Source organism: Meles meles, chromosome 1 (genome assembly GCF_922984935.1).
Source record: "Meles meles chromosome 1, mMelMel3.1 paternal haplotype, whole genome shotgun sequence".
NCBI classification, from domain to species: Eukaryota; Metazoa; Chordata; class Mammalia; order Carnivora; family Mustelidae; genus Meles; species Meles meles.
In genome coordinates, this window is record NC_060066.1 from 209,836,035 (window position 1) to 209,855,184 (window position 19,150).

Sequence of the window (19,150 nt, forward strand, 5' to 3'; positions counted from 1 at the left end):
GCCATCTTGGTCTCACTTATTTTCCAACCATGATCCACATGAGAACATTCATCCCTTTTCAGGCCGTACACACGGGGTTTTTATCCCACCCACAAGCTGACTTTTTGATTCTACCTCTGATCAGAGTCTTTCCTTCTCTCCTTTGTCCCTGCTTGGGAAAGTACTGTCGCTCATTTTGTCCAAACAGCAATTTCTCGACTGGGTCACTGGGCTCTGAGTTTGCCTCCTTCCAACTGAAACTTTAACCGTTTAGAAAAGGTGAACTAATCGTACAACCCCCCGTATAAAATCATCTGGTATTTCCCAGCACACTCAGGATAAAATCCCAACTCTTTCACATGCCATGATGTGGCCCTGGCACCCCCAGTCCTCCTCGTCTGTTACCTCTCGCTGGCACACGGTGGCTGTTCTGACCAGCTTGGGTTACTCACAGGCACTCACGGTTCGCCGGACCTGACGCGCTTCCTCTCCCAGCCCACCATTCGGCACTTGGATAAATTTCCCGGTTGTGCTCTGGGACTCTGCTCTGGGCTCAGGGCCTCCCCCTTCAAACACGTTTCCCAACTCTCCCCCGTGCACATGACTACCACTGCGCACCTCCTACTACACTGGAATCCTCTGTGTCACCCTAGAAATGGTCCATCAGGTCTTGGCAACTTTTCCACCAGTTTTTCCAAAAGCAGAGAAATACAAAGTACCCTGAGGGACAGAGTACAAGGCCTGCAGCAGACCAATCCAAGTGTAACATTCTTCTCAAGTTCCAAATTTCATATCCTAAACTCACAGGGGAAAAAAAGGGACTCGACTCTATAACACATGACTGTCATTTTTCAATATAAAAAATGTCACGTCCAAATGATCGTTAAGGCTGACGGCTCCAGAAAACTCTTCTCCTTTATCCCACGTCACCTCTGGCCCACCACAAATACTCTGGGTGGAGAAGAGCAGCAATTAAGGGGAAAAAGAGAAGCTAAACGGAGTAGCTGAAAGCTCTGTGGAAATTCAGTTTCTATCCATATGAAGGGAACTATACTATTTCATTGTAAAAACTTTCAGATTTTATGATAAAAAGACTGAAAACACAGCTAAGGTAAACTCAACTTACACTAGACAAGTTTTTATTTAAATAAAATGTGACAAAAAGTAGGGGTCAAAGATACCATTTAAGATAGAATTTTGATAAAAAGAAAAGGGAACAGAAGCAAAATCTTTAAATCAGTCAAATTCATGCAGAAATACATTTAAAAAAAGATGTGGTTTGCAACCATCTTCCAAAAGTCAAGATCAGACTTAATTAGCATCACCCTCTTTCACTTTTCCTTCTTCCCACATCAGAGAGAAATCACACTCTTAAAAGATGGTTTCAACTTTTATTGAACGAGGACTTTATTTTCTAACATTACAAACTAACTCTCCCTTTCTGAAAAGGTAGATCTTATACTCAAAGACAATCTTCAAGCATTTCATTTTAGAAATGGGGGAGAAATCAATAGTTCATTAACAAGACTCACAACTTCTTTTTACAGTAATGATGGCAGGAAACCAATACATTTCACAACCTAGAGTGGTTCAAACGAAGTAGCTAGAGCAGATTTTGCAATCTTGGAAAGATGACATAAACTGGACAATCACGAAAACTGCTCAGAATGCAGACTCTGGCTCTAACAGTTTAGGACAAATGCTGGCTGTACGCGGCACCCGAGAAGGTGTTTTCACTACGGGACATTTCACACCAGGACATGGCAGCTTCCCTTCCTCCCAGGCTTTTGAACAAGCGTTAAGGCAAGTCTACAAAGAACCAGTCAGGCACAGGAGTACAGCGGCTGACCAGAGCAAAGCTATGTAACTTCCTGCAGTCAGACGGCCTTTAATGCAGACATCAGTGTGGCAAGCTCTGGGCGGTGCTGTGTTTAGTCTCGGCACCGACCTGCACCTAAAGCACCGGAGGTCACTTCAAGTCACTTCCACGGAATAAACGACCCCCGTTCATTGCATATCCAGTGAATGGAGAAAACAATCTGAAGGGCTAGAAAGAATTAGAGGCAAAAATGAAGGGAAAACCCTCCGGTTTAGACTTACTGGACGAACAGAATGTCTCTAACTCCTCAGAGAATACCACTGTGGTGTACAAATTATACTGCGCAATTAGCACTCCCTCACATTTCCGTAACTTTCAGACTAGATAATTTCAGTAGCACACTTTCCCCGTTTTTTCTATGATCATAGCTATGACTACTTCAATAATACAGTAACGGTTTACTGATGACCTTTCTTCTCTTTGGCCCTGTCGCATAGGCTGAGGGAGAGGCGCTGTCAGATTTCAAAACAAAGCGAGAGAGGCTACGCCAGTGTCTCACGGAAGCATGGCACAGCTTCTTCCGTAAAAAGGCCAATGAAGTCGTTTTATTCACTCAAAGTTACTTTCTAAGACAAGCATCTGGTCTGAAATGCTGGAGGGCACATATGTGGTAATCAATCCAACCTCGGTTCTTTCCTTTCTGGTCATCGGAAATGAAGGGCTCTTTTAGAAATCTAAACATTTTAGCAATTCGAGGGCAGCTAGGTCAGCAGATGAAGCACAAACACAAACTTAATTCTTTGGACTATCAGTGGGCACAGTGCTTACCACAACCCACGTTTGTGAATGAAAATGCTGTATTACTGATCTCCAGTAGAAACGCACTCCCGCTGTTTAGCGGGAAAGGGAGACACCTGCTCATAGTAAGATTAAAAGGCCACCATGAAAACGAAAATGGATGGACCCATCCTATGGTATTTTCAAGTTAGGGAAATGAGAGCCACCTTTGGTACAGAGGTGGAAGCTGAGTCAGTTATTACTAATATTAAAACAGGTATAACCTGCATTTCGAAAGTGTGTGTTAGGCCACTCTGCTTCTAAGAGAGACCTATGTTAGTACCTGTTTTTGCTAACTGAAGGAAACTCAAAGAGGATTTTCGCTTTTATGAAAATCTGCATTTAGTGTGTTTGTTTTGCACGAGCCAGTTTAGAGGTAGCAACACACGTCCCAAGTAGCTAGTGGCCGCACCGAGCTCTCTTCCCCGGAAACACATACCGGAGTTCACGCCCAGGCGCCAGAGCTCTGAAGTGTGTCTGTGAGCATGTGTGCTTTCTCGCCATTCATTCTGCACACCTGCCAGCAAGATGTGTCCTAAGGCATCAGAAAAGCCCAAGAGGTTATTTTTTTGAGTATGGGAACGCTCAAAAATGTTTTCCATTTAAATTAATGGCAATGGCTTCTTCACTTTTCACCATGTTCAGCTCATGAAAGGTTTCATAGAAACACTCTACTTTCAGATAGCAGGGGAAACCTGTCATGGAAAATGAATTTTTTGCAAGAAAGGAACAAGTAATATATGTTTCTAGGAATCATAAAGAGCAACTGGGGCTTATACAGATGCCCTGAAGTGACCGATCTGAAGTAGCCTAGTGAGATCATTCAGACCACACAGTACAGGAGATTGTCTCAATTAAGTCCACCCACTACAAATATCATTCCCCATCTGCCTAATCTGTCTAATCTGCCATAAAACCTCAGCCGAAGGCTAGAACCGTTCTAGCTATAAAAGCAAAAGTATCCCCAAAGTTAATCAGAAGCAACTTTCTGTGCATTAAGAAAGCATTTTCTTAGAAGCAAAAAAATAAAAAATAAAATACTATGATTAAAAATAATGTGTTCTAATAAGGCATAGAGCCCACAGGCAAAGGAAAGGAAAACCATATAATCACAATCTTTAAGGCTTCCTTGAATGGGCTGGGCAGGGGACTCCGTGACTTAGAGGAGTCGTCACCACGAAGTCGGGCAGTAGCACAGACTCTCTGGCTCTTTGCGTTGCCTCTTAAAAAAGTTGCTGATAAGTTCAAGAGATGAGGAAGGATATGGAAAACTATTCTTTGCTTCCCATCAATATCCATCTTTTTTAGCAGATTCTCCAGTGAGGCAAACTGAGACCACGACACGGAAAAATGAGGTATTGATACAATAAGTGTTCATCAGGACTCCTCTCCTTGCCTGAGCACCTGTGAGCATTACTACTGTTACGCAAAGAATGGTTTATTATACATCATCTCCTTTATTGTCAATCCAACCAAAGTCAACTTATTTCACGATCTCCTCATCTACTGAGAATAAACAGCACAGAGCCGTGCGCTGTGGCCTTCTCCCCACGGCCCACCTCTTCCCTCTCCACCAAATAACCTCCCTGTGAACTCAAACATGTTGCTCAAAGCGCCATACAAGTGTTTTGTTGGCATTTCTGTTGGCATGATTTGGTGAATGGTTCAGAGTGTGAGTGTGTATGTGTGTGTGCGTGTGCGTGCGTGTCTGTGTCTATGAGAAATGGTGCCAATGTAAAGATTTCAGTACTAGGACAAATTTCATACACATACTGATACATTCAAAAGAAAAACACAAACAAACCTACAGCATCAGTTCTATGTAAACTATGAAGAAGACGGGGGAAGTTCTACCGAAGGATGCAAAGTTGTGTACTATAAACTATGTCCGAAGACATTCAGTTTGGCTTATGAAAATTCCAATTATATTTCAAGACAGGAACAGACATGGATGAGAAATCCAAAGCTGTGTCCACATAGTTGAATGTTACTCAACTAATGTCTAACATTTATGGGGAAATAACAGACACTTAATTCTGTGTATCAAATTCCCCTTTTGAATGTCTGCATAAACCAAGAGGCAGGGCTTTCTGGATATCAGATCAGTTCACAGGCATTATAAAAACATACCAAACTTACACCAAAACAAGACCAGTCTGTGTAAGTAAGTGTATTATCTAGGCACCAAGAATGGAGGAAAGTCTCAGAAAAATAAGGGAGGTCTCAGTGTTTTGTCCAAAATTCCAGAAACTGCCCACTTACGGCATATACAAACAAAAGGGAAGTGTTGAAATGTCTACCAGTGTTTTATGTTTTAACAATATTAAAATCAGTTAGGATTTGTAGGAACGCAACATGAAAACCATAACGTAAAGAGTAGGAACTCAAGGCCAAGGCTAGAACCAACTCAAATCATGAGCTAACGTTGCCTGTTTCCTCCCCCAAGATTCCAAGTTTGTCCGGTCATTTACACTGTGGTTTCTCGACCAGCTTTGAGATTGGGCGCTGAAAACTGGCGCCTCATCCTCGGAGGTGTCACAAACTGGTTACAGTGGCTGGGCTTGTCCGTCTGCTTCTGGAAGGAACTGGCTGCATTGCCCTCTAACTGACCTCCAGTGCTATAATTACAGTAAGACTGACGGTGCTGGTGAATATGGCGCTTCGCCTGGAAAGTCTGCAGATCGGCAGCGGGGTGACCACTGTGGGAATTTAACGATTCCGAGGAGGCAGATGCCTGGCAGCGCGTACTTTTCGGTTGGCCGTTATTGAGAGAATTGCTTCTCCAGCGTAACTGAGGTGGCTGTTGCTGGGTGTTAATATGCTGCTTGCTAACTTGGATGTGATCTTGACTTCGCGCGCCCTGAGAGCCCCACGGTAACTGGGGATCCTTAGAAGTTGCTCTACCCCCCTTTTCTTGGCTCTCCTCTTTACTTCCTTTCCTTCCGTCTTCCTCTTTTGGGATTCTAAGCTCGATGACCTCATCTTCTGTTATGATGATATGCGTCCCAGGGCTCCAAGAGTTTCTGTGCTTGGGGTTGCTCTTAAAGGGGAACCGGGGCTTGCGGTTCTCAGGAGGGATGAACCTGTGAGGTACATTCTGCCTACGCAGCTGCTTTGCTATCTCCTGCTGTTGCAGATTCTTAAAGCGGATTTGCTCTTGCCTCATCCAACGCAGACGTCCGCGTCTAAAAGCTGGATCCCCATTCATCAGCTGGGACACGCGCTCTTCTTTCCCAAGTTCTCCACTGTCCCCTCTGCTTCCGTCATTTTCAGACTTGCCACCGACACCAGCACCAAGAGGTTCCTTTGCTCTGTGGTTTCCTTGGCTTTTTTGTTCCTGAGATCCAATCAGCGGCAAGACTTTCTCCATTTTGAGCATTTTGTTTCTTAGGACTTTTATTTCCTCGTCTTTCATGTTATTTTGCTTTTTTACTTCTTGCAAAATATCTTCCAGCTTGTCGATATGAACCTTGAGGTCATCTACGTCAGTTCCGCCTTTACCGCCGGCCATCACGTCTTCGATCTTCTCATCCCCTACACCAACAGTGTCCCACACATCCCTAGCCACTGCCCTCCAGGAGTCCCGCTCATTGGGATCTTTCTTCCCATACATGGCACAAAGCTCTTTCATCTTAACAATGGCCAAGGCTTCAATCTCCTGCCGACTGTGCCTAAAATCGTTGAGTGCAACCTCATAGCATATCTCTTTTACGGCCTGAATCTTAAGATCTGAGATGGTGACCCACTTGGAATCTTTACTCAGGCGCCTTCTTTGGGGGATTTGATACATTTTAATTGGCTCTCGTTTCTTCCCACTGCTAGGGAGGCCACATTTTTTAACAATGGTTTGCAACTTGCTGGGAGGTAGCTTTTCTCTCAGAGAAGTAATCAGTTTCCAGCTCTCTTCGCAGGACCTCTTGTCAGAATCGTCCCCGCTATCAGAATCCGCGTCCTTTGGAAAAACAAAATCAAAAAATGGCCCCGAAATAACCAAAATTAAAATGTAAAAAAGGAAAACCAAACTGAAGAAAAAACAAGCAAAAAAGCCTTAACCAAATTTAAAACCAAAACAAAAAAAATTAATTAATTTAAAAAAAAAAGAAGATAAAATAAAAACCCCCCAAGTGGTGTGTAAGTTTATTAAGGCTTATGTATATATAGGTCATTAATATTAAGATTTGCTTGTTTAGTAATACTAATGCGAATTCTCACTTTCTGGCTTAAGTGATGAAAAGTGCAATCCAATTTCTTAGGAGGATTGATACAGTGACATTTCCCTCTAAGGTCATGTGACGTTATTAACAAAATGCTGTGAAGTAACACCTGCGGAAATGCAGTAAAACCTACGTCCCACACATGCTAACACCCCATGCAGCCATGTCCCCACATTTGCCTTGGTTATTGCTGTTGCTTCTTCCAGAAACTCTTTCCCCCATGAGTGAGCACAGATGCCATACAAGATGTGACGAGCAGGCGGATTAACAAAGGTTAGTAAGGCTGTAGGATGCCACGTTTTGTTTAGCTTTACTAAAAAGAGCAGCCCTAGAAAAAGTTAGAAGAGGAGAAGGTAGAAAAAGAAGCAGTCAACAGGGATGATGTTAAAAATGAATCCCTATTAGCAGACCACACGGGGTTCTTATCAACCAAACTGTTTTTTCTAGAAGACAAGTGAGTTTTGAAACTAGTCCTTCCACGAGCATATACGGGATTTACTATTCTCTTGTCACCTTAAATCAATGTGCTACATTGATACAAGTAACGTTTGTTATCTAGAGAACAAGGAAGCATAAAAAAAGGGTCCTTACGGTGGGTCTGCTGTTTTAATTTCACGCACTTAAACCAATACACACTTCACCTCCAAAATTTTAAGAAGCTTCCAGAACATAAATTAAGCTAGGCAAATACACTTTTTTTAAACATCATTTAAAATTCTCCAAGAAATATTTTAATAAATATGACCTAATAAATATTATTTTATCTATGAAAACCGATAGCATTTCTAGCAATTTAAGGAGTATCACTTTAAGTGACAACTCGTTCTATCAGCACATAAAACTCAGATCCACTTTTAAAATGCTGTCTCTAATTCTGTCTTTCTGGCTATGTTTGCACTTTACATCTTTTTCAAAAACGTTAGTTGGGCGGTCAGGTTGCTTTTTTTTTTACTTTTGTTATAGGCCCAAGTAAAACCGCAGCCAAGGAGTGCCTAGGTGGTTCAGTCGATTAAGCCCCGAGTCAGGCTCCCTGCTTAGCAGGCAGCCTGCTTTTTCCCTCTCCCTCTGCCGCACTCTCTAGGTTTCTGTCTCAGATAAGTACATAAAATCTTAAAAACAAACTAACAAGCAAAACAGCACCTGACTGCCCAACTAACTGGTCTTCAAGGGCTATCTGGATAATAATCCATTGTTCTTAAATAATACAAGCACATCTTTACAACATGAAAGCAATGTTGGATCTACACAAAAACAATGTTAGATTTAGAATTCCCTACGGAATTAAGGAAGGCTTAAGGAAGAAATTTCAATTCAGGAAATAAAAGTTCCTTGGAAAAGAAACCATTCCCTTAGAAGAGTAGTTCAGGATAGTCTAGTTAGAAAAAAAATCTTCATACTCTCTTTTACTTGGCTGTGATTACCAAAATTATCTCTAGTAAATAGTATCCTGCTGTCTAGGCCAAAGATTCCTATGTACAGTTATTTTCTATGTACAATTATTTCCCAAAAAATAACGTGTAACAGTAAGGACAATAATCTGGTCCCTGAATTTGGAGGTGCTGACCTGTATTATTTCTATTGGTCTGTAAATGGGTACTAAATCCACTAAATAGTCCTTTCTAGCTGAAAATTTAATAAATAGCAGATAGAGTTAAATTTAGACTTTACACTATTTTCTTTTCATTTTTAGTTTAAACCTCAGAATGTCTAGTCTGAAGTGATAAAAGAGGACATTAATAAACATTAGAGAAAAAAATGTGCCTGACTCCTACCGAAGATCTTCTTACCAGTATGTGCAAACTAAGTTTTACAGAACATAATATACTGACTATGCTCACATAACTGACAACTATCACTCTATTCCCACCCCACCTTCTTTTCTTTTCCTTTTAAGATTGCTCAAGGATGAAATGAATCCTACTTAATCTAAAAAATAACAAATACTCTAATCACTGCTTTCATATCACACTTGGGAGACAGAGATTAGGTCTTTAAACTCTAAAATAAAATATAAATAAATAGAAAAGCCTACATAAATCCAAAAGATCTCAAATTAAATGGCCGTAGCTGTCATTCTTTTAAAAATACTGTCACATTGGGGGTGACTGGGCGGCTCAGTCAGATAAGCATCCAACTCTTGATTTTGGCTCAGGCCGTGATCTCAGGACTGTGAGATCAAGCCCCACATCGGGCTCTGTGCGGGGCGTGGAGCCTGCTTAAGATTCTCTCTCTCTTCCTCTGTCCCTCCCCAAGCCCCTCCCAATAAATTAAATAAGATAAAATAAAATACTCCATATTGTCTTTGTAGAATATGTTCTCCTTATGGCCCCATATCACACACTGACCATGATACTAAAAATTCTGTATGCAAAGTTTGTGTGCCAAGATGTACACCTCTCTCATGCCAAAAAAGATCTAAAGATATTTAGATTCACTTATTACAAGGTTGGAAAAACTACTTGGGTCTGGCCAATTCGTGTCGCTAAATGATGCTTCCGTTTTCATGAAATCCCAAAGCAAAGGCCTCCTGAAGAGACTCTGCAAGAAGCTTGTGCAGAAAGAAGGAAGAAGATACCTAAAGATGGGTGCGAAAGCAAGCACAGAGAGGACCAAGTGTGTAAGAGAGCAGTACTAGAAGAGAACGTTAGGCAGTGTGATAATATGACGCATTTGGGGAACTACCATAATAGAAAACTCAAAAAATGAATTCCATTTTTTAATGTTGTCATTATGCAAAAATGATTACATATAATATTAAATACATTTTACTGAATGATTATTCTTGTATCCTCTCAGTGTTTATTCATAGGGTGCATTCAAAATGTGTCTGTTGGATGACCAATAAAGGATCATAAAAATACATTTTCCATTCAGTATTGTTACTGCTAGATATTCCTCAGGCTAAGGCGTTAGAAATCAATTCCTCTGGAGGACAAGAAATCTGAGTGGAATAGACAGTTGGACTCAGGGGAGGAAAGCAACCTCCTTGCTTTACGTAACTGCTCTTGAAATCCTAGCTTGCTTTCAGATACACAGAACACAGGACAGCCCCGACCTGATCACTTGCAGGCTAAGTATGTCCCCTCGAAACTAAGTATGTCTTAGAGACATTTACTCTCTCTTTATTTGATGGCCATCATCTTTATTTCAGAGCAAAGAATGATCATGAGTGCTTGCTTATGGAGAGCACCAGCCATCATCATTCTATCTCAGCTGGTGAACTCAAACCAAGGACGTGGTCTTGGATCAGCAGCATTGGTATCACCTGGGAGCCTGTTAGCAACCAAGACTCTCAGTTCCCACCCCAGACCTACTGAATCAGCACATGCATTTTAATAGGACTCCTGCTGGTGAAGAAGCACTGCTCTTACTGGACAGAAGGAACATGGAAGCAATTCAGAAGCCCCAAGATTAAGCTTCAGACCCCATGACTGAACAGGTGTTTTAAGAGTGAGCAAGACAGCATGTTTTTTCCTTGGTTTCCTCAACTATAAATTGGAGGTAATATTACTCATTTCATGTATATACACACACCTATCAGGGAGGGCTATTTTGGGAATTCCCCCCTCCCCAAATGCTGGATGTTAAAGCTCCCTGTAAATTATGAAGCACTATACAACTACAAAGCACTACTGTTAATGATCCACACAGCTTAATGATGCCTGTCCTCATTTAGTCTCACAGGCCATCAGAGGCACGCTACTAGATTATGCGTGATCAAAAGGCTCCTCATGTGTCACCAACCTTTCAAGTCCCACCACACTGTAGTCAAATCCTTCTGTGTTCATGAAAAACTAAATGTCAACCAGGCCTCATAAAGGGATCTGAACACTGCTATTATCTTGGCCCCCAGACCTGATTTATTCTTTCCTGGACTTCACTATAGTTTCCAAGATAATAAACTATAACACACTGCCAGGCCTAAGAAGTGAGTGGCCTTGGAAAAGTCTGCTTTTGCTCGAGCCCTTGGTATTTCTGGCCTATTTGGCACCAGCCTCTCTTCCCCAAAGCAGAGCATGACCAGAAGGCTGCAGTTTACACACAGTATTTTAGATGCTATGTTTTATGTTAAGGGAAGAAACCAGTATCCCAGCTTTCTCTTCATCTTAGAAGATGTCTGTGAATCTTAAAAAATCCTAAATTGTATCCACAGTACCCAAAGGTTTATCGTATCTTTCTCTTACCTATCAAAAGAATGCCAAGAAGAAGCTTTTTATGACCAGGGCTTTGTTAACCACAGCTGGATAGCTTTAAAAATGATAATCTAACTAGTGGGCCAACTTATTCATGAGATTCAGTTTCTATCAAACTTGGAGAAGCAATGCAGATCATAAAATGCTAAATAAACCCATTAGCACTATAAGCTGTAACCTTAAACCAACTTTTCAGCTGCTCACCCAAATCTCTCTCAGCCTAGAGAAACCAGGCTTCCTTCTCCTGAGTTGACTGCGTAGTCCCTGTTTCCCCTGTCATCCCTCACGTCACGGAGACCCTTACTGAGAATTCAGACTCCATGCAGGGGAACAGAAAAGGATTAACACATGCAACTGTGCAGCAACACTTTTAGACACAGTTTAACTAAAAAAAGAAAAAGAAAAAAAAAAAAAAAGAGTCTGCCCAGCACAAGAACAATCCCCAAGTCAGCCCAAGAGCAGAGAATTAGTACTATCAGGTGATCAGAAACAAAACCAAGGCAAACACCCGCCAAATTCAATATTCAGTTTAACCATCACTAAAAGAATCGCCACTGACGCATACTCGGAAACCACGATCAAGAGGCAGAGCCTACCAGAAAAGCTCCCACTAGTTCCGCAGAAAGCACTTGGTTTTGCTAGAACTAAAGATTTAACTTGAAGACATAAAAGGCACGAAACTGTACCTCTATGGACACTTTTTCAGACTAAGGCTACCAGGAGATGTAAGTTCATTCTCCATTAAGGAAATGAGAGAAAGCATATGGCATCAGTGAGAGCTGGACAAGCAGCTGGGCAGGTGCTCATCTGTGGAACAGGGAAGGGATGAGAGCAAAAGCCCTTTTCCTAACAGAGGATTCGGGACGGACTCCTACCAGTCTCTGCTGCTCCAAGAGAAGATCTGCTTCTTCTTTCTCCTTTTTGTATAGGATCTCCATCTCCTGTAGTCTAGAAGGAAAAAAAAAACACGAGAGGAAGGAATAAATTGTGAAATCACTGGCCTGTTCGATGTGGGCTATACACTGTATGTTCAAAAGACGTGACAGTCATGGGGCCACATCATATTTTGCATTACCTTTTCTCCATCTCCTGCTTCATATCAATCCCTTGTTTTTCCAGAAGTTCTCTCTGGGCAAACGTCCAGTCCACAGGCTCAGAGGGGGTCTCAGCAGAAGGAGTCTTCTCCCGCTCTGCCCGAGCTTGCTCCGGGTGGTTGAAACGAAACACATGGTTTTTACCCATGATGATACGGTTTCCTAGCACAGAACAGAAACTGAGTTAAGAAGCCATTTTTTAAATGTATACCCATCTAGGTTAATAACCTCACTCTCCCTCCCTTTCCCTAAGGCAATAAGACAGCCTTTGGAGTTTTACAAGAACAGAAATCCTAATGCTATTATACTTGAGTCTTTAAAGGAAGGGTCAAAATTTCAAGAGTTGCTCACACAGACTTCAAACGTTTCCCCATCTCAGGGGTGCCTGGGTGGCTCAGTTGGTTAAAGTGTCCAACTCTTCATTTTGGCTCAGGTCATGATCTCAAGGTCCAAAGATGGAGCCCCATGTGACGGCTCCCTGCTCAGCAGGGAGTCCACATTCTCCCTCTCCCTCTGCCCTTCCCCACACTTGTGCGTGCACTCTCTCTCAAATAAATGAATAAAATCTTTAAAAAAAGAAGAAGAGGAGAAAGCAAAGCACTTAAAAAAAAACAAAACTAGCTTTGCGCAGTGGCAGTATCGTAGCCAATGAGGTTTATCCGAGGCGCGATTATTGCTAATTGAAAAAAAAAAAAAAACTTTCCCAGGCTCACCTGAGCGTAGCTGAACGGGCTGGGCCACCCTCTTGCCATTAACATAGGTTTCTGAGCGTTCACAGGGCTCTAGGGTCACAATAACTAAGAAGAACAAACCAGTATTAGCATCACAAGCCAGTGGAATAAAGCAGTGGAAAGAAGATGGCTATGAAGATTCAGGGTCCTGGGAATACATTTGTGCAACCAACCAAGTGGCAGAGCATCTACACAGTAGCTCCTTCTAGGATGTCAAAACCAGGGGCGTGGCTAAGAGAAACATTTAAATGAATTTGACAAACCTCAGAAAGAAGGTGGGAAATGCTAGTTTTGGTGATATCTGACAGTTCAGTCCATAAAACTGAAAACCATCAGAAATCTTAAGTATAAGATATAGTTACTAACCAGAAATGCAAAATCAAAAGCAGCAAACATTCTGATTAAAGGAATGAGTCATATAGTATAAAAATACTACTAGATTATTACTTTGTTAGTAACCCAGACAAAAATCAAGATTGACTTTTTCTTCCCTTTTAGATAAAAGTAAGTTCTGGGTTAAGATCAGAGGCCCTTCAAATCTCCCACTACCCAGGATATTTGTTCCTTTCTTACTTGTGTATTAAATAATTAACATTCAAGACCAAGCCTAATTGCCTATGTCCCCCTCAGTTCTTGGCAGTTACAAAAGGGCTCCTTTAGTCCAGGCTATTTTTATGTAAAACAGCTACGTCCCTCCCTGAATCTGTAAGCAGGCCAGGTTTCTCCATTTTCAAATATTAGATTGTACAAGAAAGTATCACTGAGAGAGACAGGGAATAGCAAGCCCTGGGGATTTCTAGTAACATAGAATGAAAAGGTTGTTGGAAAAGCTACGCCAGGAACTCTCACCATCCCCACCGTTGTTTCTCTCGCTCCGGAAGATACAATGCTCTTCCTGAATGTGAGCCCCGCTCAGCACGATGTCCTGGCGCCGCTCAGCATCTGCTTGGCCAACCCTGAACACAAGGGAAAGTGTTTCCCAGGGAAATTCAGACACAAAAAGCACTGAAAACAATGAACCCCTTTCTCCCAAAGAATATTCTTTGGTATGTACAAAAAAGGTATCGCTTCTTTTTATCAGAGGCTTTCAACTGCAAATTTTATTTTCACATATGATCAAACTCCCTACATTAGAATAAGAAACCAAAGAGCAAGGATACATCAATGTAACTCACTCAGCTTTATAAAAAGACAAAAGTGAACTAGTCTCCCTAATGAATTCATATAAGAAGTTACGGAAAACATTTTTACTTAGGGTTCTTAGGGAAAACTACATGTTAACTGGTTCAGATGGCTAAAGTGCTTACATCATTTGGGAAGCCAAGAGAGTTTGTAACGATTTCAGACGCGAAAAACAGCAAATCATTACAACAAATTTTTCAACAAATAACTTCCCTTTAGTTATTCCCTCATTTAAGAGAAAAGAAAATAGTAAGTGACCAGAAGAAACAAGTATACCTTGTAATTCCATCTTTGATGTAATAAAGCAGGCATTCGGACATTAGTGGGTCCTCATTGAGGTTAACAAGATGTGGGGTCTGAAAAAAGGTACAGATGATCAATTTGGAGCAAGTACCATTGAGCAGGCGGTGATAGTAACAGCGACCTAGGAGGGCAATGGCTTCCCACATTATCCACAGTCCCTAGAAGAGGGATGTCTTTTATTACTAGTTCCTAGCTGCAATTCCACTACAAAAAGAAAACACTTCTCTTCGGGCCTTCTCAAACTGCACTAATACATTCTATTTAAAACATGAGTTCAGGGATTAAGCACAAGAGTCAACTCTTAAGGTCAAAGCATGAAGAATACAAAAGAAAAATAAGGACAGGACAATTCTCTGGATGGGTTAATCATAATTTTTAACTATCTGGACAAAAATCTTGAAGGGTAACAAAATATGCCACTTTGCCATATTATTTTGAGCTAAACTGCCCTGAAAAACAGTAAAGGCAAGGAGAAGCTTTCTTTGAGAACCCCCTCTCCCATCTCAAGAGAGGTCCTCCTGAATGGCCTCAGCTGCCATGTCCCCTTGGGAGTCCATCAACCAGGGAGGAGGGACTTGTATCCCAGGAAAGGAGACCAGAAGTTGACACCGCACTCAGACTTTGTCACAAAGGATCACAACCACCCCATGTATTCTCCCAAGAGCCCCTTCATCTTTCCTGAAAATCATTTATTCCCTCCTGAGACGCCTACATCCCCACTCCCCTTACCCTACTAGGATAGCATTTAAGTCTGAATTCTAAGCCATCTTGGGGAGTCACTCACTTTCTCTTGGGTAGCTCCCACACATACATGAGGCAAAAACGTTAACAAGCTTATTTTTGTTTTTCTCTTATTAACCTTTTATTACAGGGCTCTCAGCCAAGAACTCAAAAGGGTAGAGGGAAAATTATTTTCCCTTCCTACAATCTCCAAAAATAGTTAGTTTTTCACTTACTTTATAAAAATGCTTCAATTTTTTTTCAAGACTTTATTTGTTCATGAGAGAGATCGTGCACGCGCTCGCGCAAGAGAGAGCGACAGAAAGCGAGCACAAGCAGGGGGAGAGGCGCAGAGGGAGAGGGAGAAGCAGACTCCTTGGGAAGTAGGGAGTCCAATGCGGGGCTCCATCCCAGGATCCTGAGATCATGACCTGAACCGAAAGCAGACACTTAACCCACTGAACCACTCAGGAGCCCTTATTAAAGTGCTTTAAAAAAAGGGGTGAATGGGGCGCCTGGGTGGCTCAGTGGGTTAAAGTCTCTGCCTTCGGCTCAGGTCATGATCCCAGGGTCCTGGGATCAAGCCCCGCATCGGGCTCTCTGCTCAGTGGGGAGCCTGCTTCCTCCTCTCTCTCTGCCTGCCTCTCTGCCTACTTGTGATCTCTGCCTGTAAAATAAAAAAATTAAAATTAAAAAAGGGGGGGGGTTACTGGGTGGCACAGTCAGTTGAGAATCTGACTCTTGGTTTTGGCTCAGGTCATGATTTCAGGGTTGTGGGATCAAGCCCCACATCAGGCTCTGCGCTCAGGATGGAGTCGGCTTGAGATTCTCAGTTTCTCTCTCTGCCCCTCCTCCCCCTAAAAATAAGTAAATCTTTAATAAAAAAAAAAGTGTTCCCATATCTCCTGGCATTTCCCTGTATAATTTTTATCACTTCTTCCATGGTCCCAGTTACTGTCTTTAGTTTATTAGTCTTTACCTTAAAGAAGAAATTAAAATTACTGACATTCAACTATACACACATCTTGTAAAATTGCTCTTCATCTAACTCTAATATTTCTAAAATCTTTGAAAAACCAACCTTCTTTGGTGAAAATACCCCACTGGAATCCAAAAATAAGTCACATGGTCTTGGGGTCAAAATCTACTCAAGACAGTGCCAGCAAATGTGGAAAAATGAAAGAAGAATCAGATGAGAGGGTTAAGAACAGAGAATGAGAAAAATGATTAAACAGAAATTAGAAAAAGATCTACATCAGTATCTGTCTCTGTAGTTTAAGACCTCTGCTGGTTTGAGAAAGTCAAGACCCTTGTGGACAGTGTTCTTTAAAGCCCATCAGGTCACTGGCCTCAGAAAAAGGGAATCCTGGAAACAGGTTTTGCTTCCCTTTGCCTTTAAAGTTATTTCCCCCCGATCCAGTTTTATGGAGGTATGACTGACAGATAAAAATTGTATACATTTAGGTTGTACAATATGATTTTTTTAAGGTGTCGAACGTGTCAATTTAGTATACATACACATCATGCAATGATTACCACAATCAAGTTAACACATCAGAAACAGGTTCTAAAACTGAATTTGGATGTAGCCAGTGATGTATCCCTTCCTTAAGTCTAGAAAGTTAAAACAAGATGCATAAAATTAAAGTAAGAAAAAGCTTTGGAAACAGAGATCTCAGTGTGGACTTCCATGCTGTTTATGTCACAACACTTAAATTATTTATGACTTGTGCTAAATGCCACAGTTTTACAAGTTGTTACAAAAATTTTCTATATAGTTCTTTAACTCTCAAAGATGTAAGAGCTTTTTAATATACACAAGGCACAACCTGATCAAACCTGTAACTGCTAAAACCTCTACAATCCTAAGAATGGTATCTCGATAAATAATGTCTTACTGAAGGAAACACTATTAAACTTAAAATCACAAACCGTTGGCAGTACAGACACCCAAATTACTGTTACTATTATTCTAGCTTCAAAATATGTACCGAAAATGTCTTTAAAACACTTCTATTTGTTGAAAATAAGCAATGGAATTCCTAAAAAAGGTTATGTGACCTTGACAGAAAAACTAACCCTAAAGAATCCTAGTAAAAACCAGGAATATTTCCTATCACATAAAAACAGAAATGGAAACACTCCTGCCCATTCAATGCCAACCCAGAGAGACCATCATCAGGCCCCACAGAACATGTGTAAGCCCCTGATAGCCAAGCTGGGGTCATCTGAAATGAGGAACCTTTTTTTACTGGCATAAATATATATGCTTTGTAAATCAATAAAAATCATAATTTGATAATAGCTTTCCAATATCTACAAATAATTAGGAAGCAACTTAGTAAAACAAAATGAAACAGAAAACCCCGCAAAAAACAAAACCGACTTTACTATTCTAATTAGCTACTACCTAACAACTAGGTATCTACTACCTAACAGCTAAGATTATATAAGTCGGAGGGTAACTACTGGAGTCATTTTTTTAAACAAAAGCTAAGAAAGGAGCAGAGGAGGCTAGAAGGGTGAGGACAGGAATTGCTTTACTCAGTAGAATGGTCATCTGCAACATAACTACAGAAACAAACTTGTGTGGTATTTTCTACACAAACCTGAATAGCTGAAATTGCTTCCAAAGAGTTATAAATCAGAGCTGCTGGCATCTGTGGGAAAATTTACATAGAAAGAGTAGCCAAACTGAAGCAAGGTATGCTAGGAGAGAGGCCGGGAATTTAAGAGAAAGCAACAATGCAGATGAGTAAACATACTGAATCATGTCCAAAAGTTAGATTTACTGCCTTGGGTTTGATTTTGTAAACAGCAAACACGACAGACACTTGAGAAATAGGCTGCCCATGTACTGTAGTATGAAATCAGAAATTAAGCCAAATCTCAAGATAAAATGAAGGGAGGAGGGGCTAGACCTGAAAGACCAGAAGTGCCTCAGTGACCAAGACAAACAGGAAGGGCTTCTGCTGGGTTGAGTTTCACAAGTTTCCTACCTTCTTAGGTGAAAAAACTCCCAGTGTTCCTCCATCTTCCCGAATGGCCACTCCCATCTCAGCCAACAAGGCCTCCCTAGAAAAACAACAAGCACATCAGAATACCAATACCAAAATGTCAAATAAACCTTATGTGATGCTCCCCAGCCCAAAATCACATTGATTCTAGAATTCTAGCTTAACATCCCTATAGTAAGAATATTCTAACCGTTTGATACATCCATTGCATCGATACATCAGCACTCACTTCCACGAAGGGGGAAGACAGATCTGACCTTTTTTTAATGTATATTCATCACAATCAGAAAAGTATTATTTCGAGTTACAGTCACCTTCAGGGTAGAGAACTGAGAGGGTAAAAGTAGAAAAGTCTGCAAGTCAAACTATTTCACCTCTTACCGAAGAGGTTCTATAAAACACAACTCACAATCATCAGAGAGCTTTATTATTCGGGCCTTTGTCCAAGGCAGTTGTTTTACAAAGTAAAAACTCTATCCCAGGGTACCTGGGTGGCTCAGTCGGTTAAGCGTCCAACTCTTTGGCTCTGAATTTCAGCTCAGGTCATATCTTGGGGTCATGGGATTGAGCCCCACCTTGGGCACATGCTGGGTGTGGAGCCTGCTTGGGTTTCTCTCTCCCTCTGCCCCTCCTGCACTCTAAAATAATAAAATATTTACCCCCACCCCCCAAAAAAAACCCAGGGAAAAAGACCAAAAAACTCCTCTACCCCTGGATACCTTCCATTTTACATGGACCCTGAACACCATGCAGTATGGTAATGAGCACAGGAACCTCTAGAGAACGTCTGACTATGTAAGCTCTGCTGGGGGAAGGCCCCGAGCAGACTGAGTTCTGTTCTCTTCTGCGGTTGGCAAAGGGGCCCTTCATTTTTACTTCCAGTTCAACTTCTCCATCTATAAAAGGAATTCCAGTTCCCCTGAAAATGTGCAGATACCCCAAGAGTTTAAGTTGCTGACCTCTCCATTCTGATGGCTTCTGTTTTACGCAGCTTCTCTTCCCAGGTCTCATTCAGCTCAGCAATGATCTTCTCCGATTCCTAAGAGGAAGCCCACAGTTAA

At 41.5% G+C, this 19,150-nt stretch overlaps 1 protein-coding gene and 1 non-coding gene across 12 annotated transcripts in view; one reads left to right on the forward strand and one right to left on the reverse strand.

Moving 5' to 3' along the window:
* Nucleotides 1-19,150, reverse strand: part of KIF1B (kinesin family member 1B) — a 140,946-nt gene that overhangs the window by 54,899 nt on the left and 66,897 nt on the right. For 9 of the 11 annotated variants that reach the window (XM_045998415.1, XM_045998394.1, XM_045998409.1 and 6 more), the window contains 7 exons: nucleotides 19,049-19,128; nucleotides 18,072-18,147; nucleotides 14,326-14,405; nucleotides 13,717-13,823; nucleotides 12,850-12,933; nucleotides 12,118-12,298; nucleotides 11,918-11,990 (listed from right to left, as the gene is read on the reverse strand). In XM_045998415.1, the coding sequence (XP_045854371.1) occupies nucleotides 11,918-11,990; nucleotides 12,118-12,298; nucleotides 12,850-12,933; nucleotides 13,717-13,823; nucleotides 14,326-14,405; nucleotides 18,072-18,147; nucleotides 19,049-19,128 (681 nt within the window). Of the gene's footprint in view, nucleotides 1-1,356; nucleotides 6,588-11,917; nucleotides 11,991-12,117; nucleotides 12,299-12,849; nucleotides 12,934-13,716; nucleotides 13,824-14,325; nucleotides 14,406-18,071; nucleotides 18,148-19,048; nucleotides 19,129-19,150 lie in introns of those variants that run through there. The other 2 variants (XM_045998450.1, XM_045998384.1) reach the window with 2 other exon arrangements.
* LOC123927812 lies at nucleotides 12,756-12,900 on the forward strand. Its single transcript, XR_006815552.1, has one exon. It is a non-coding gene; the product is annotated as a U4 spliceosomal RNA (small nuclear RNA).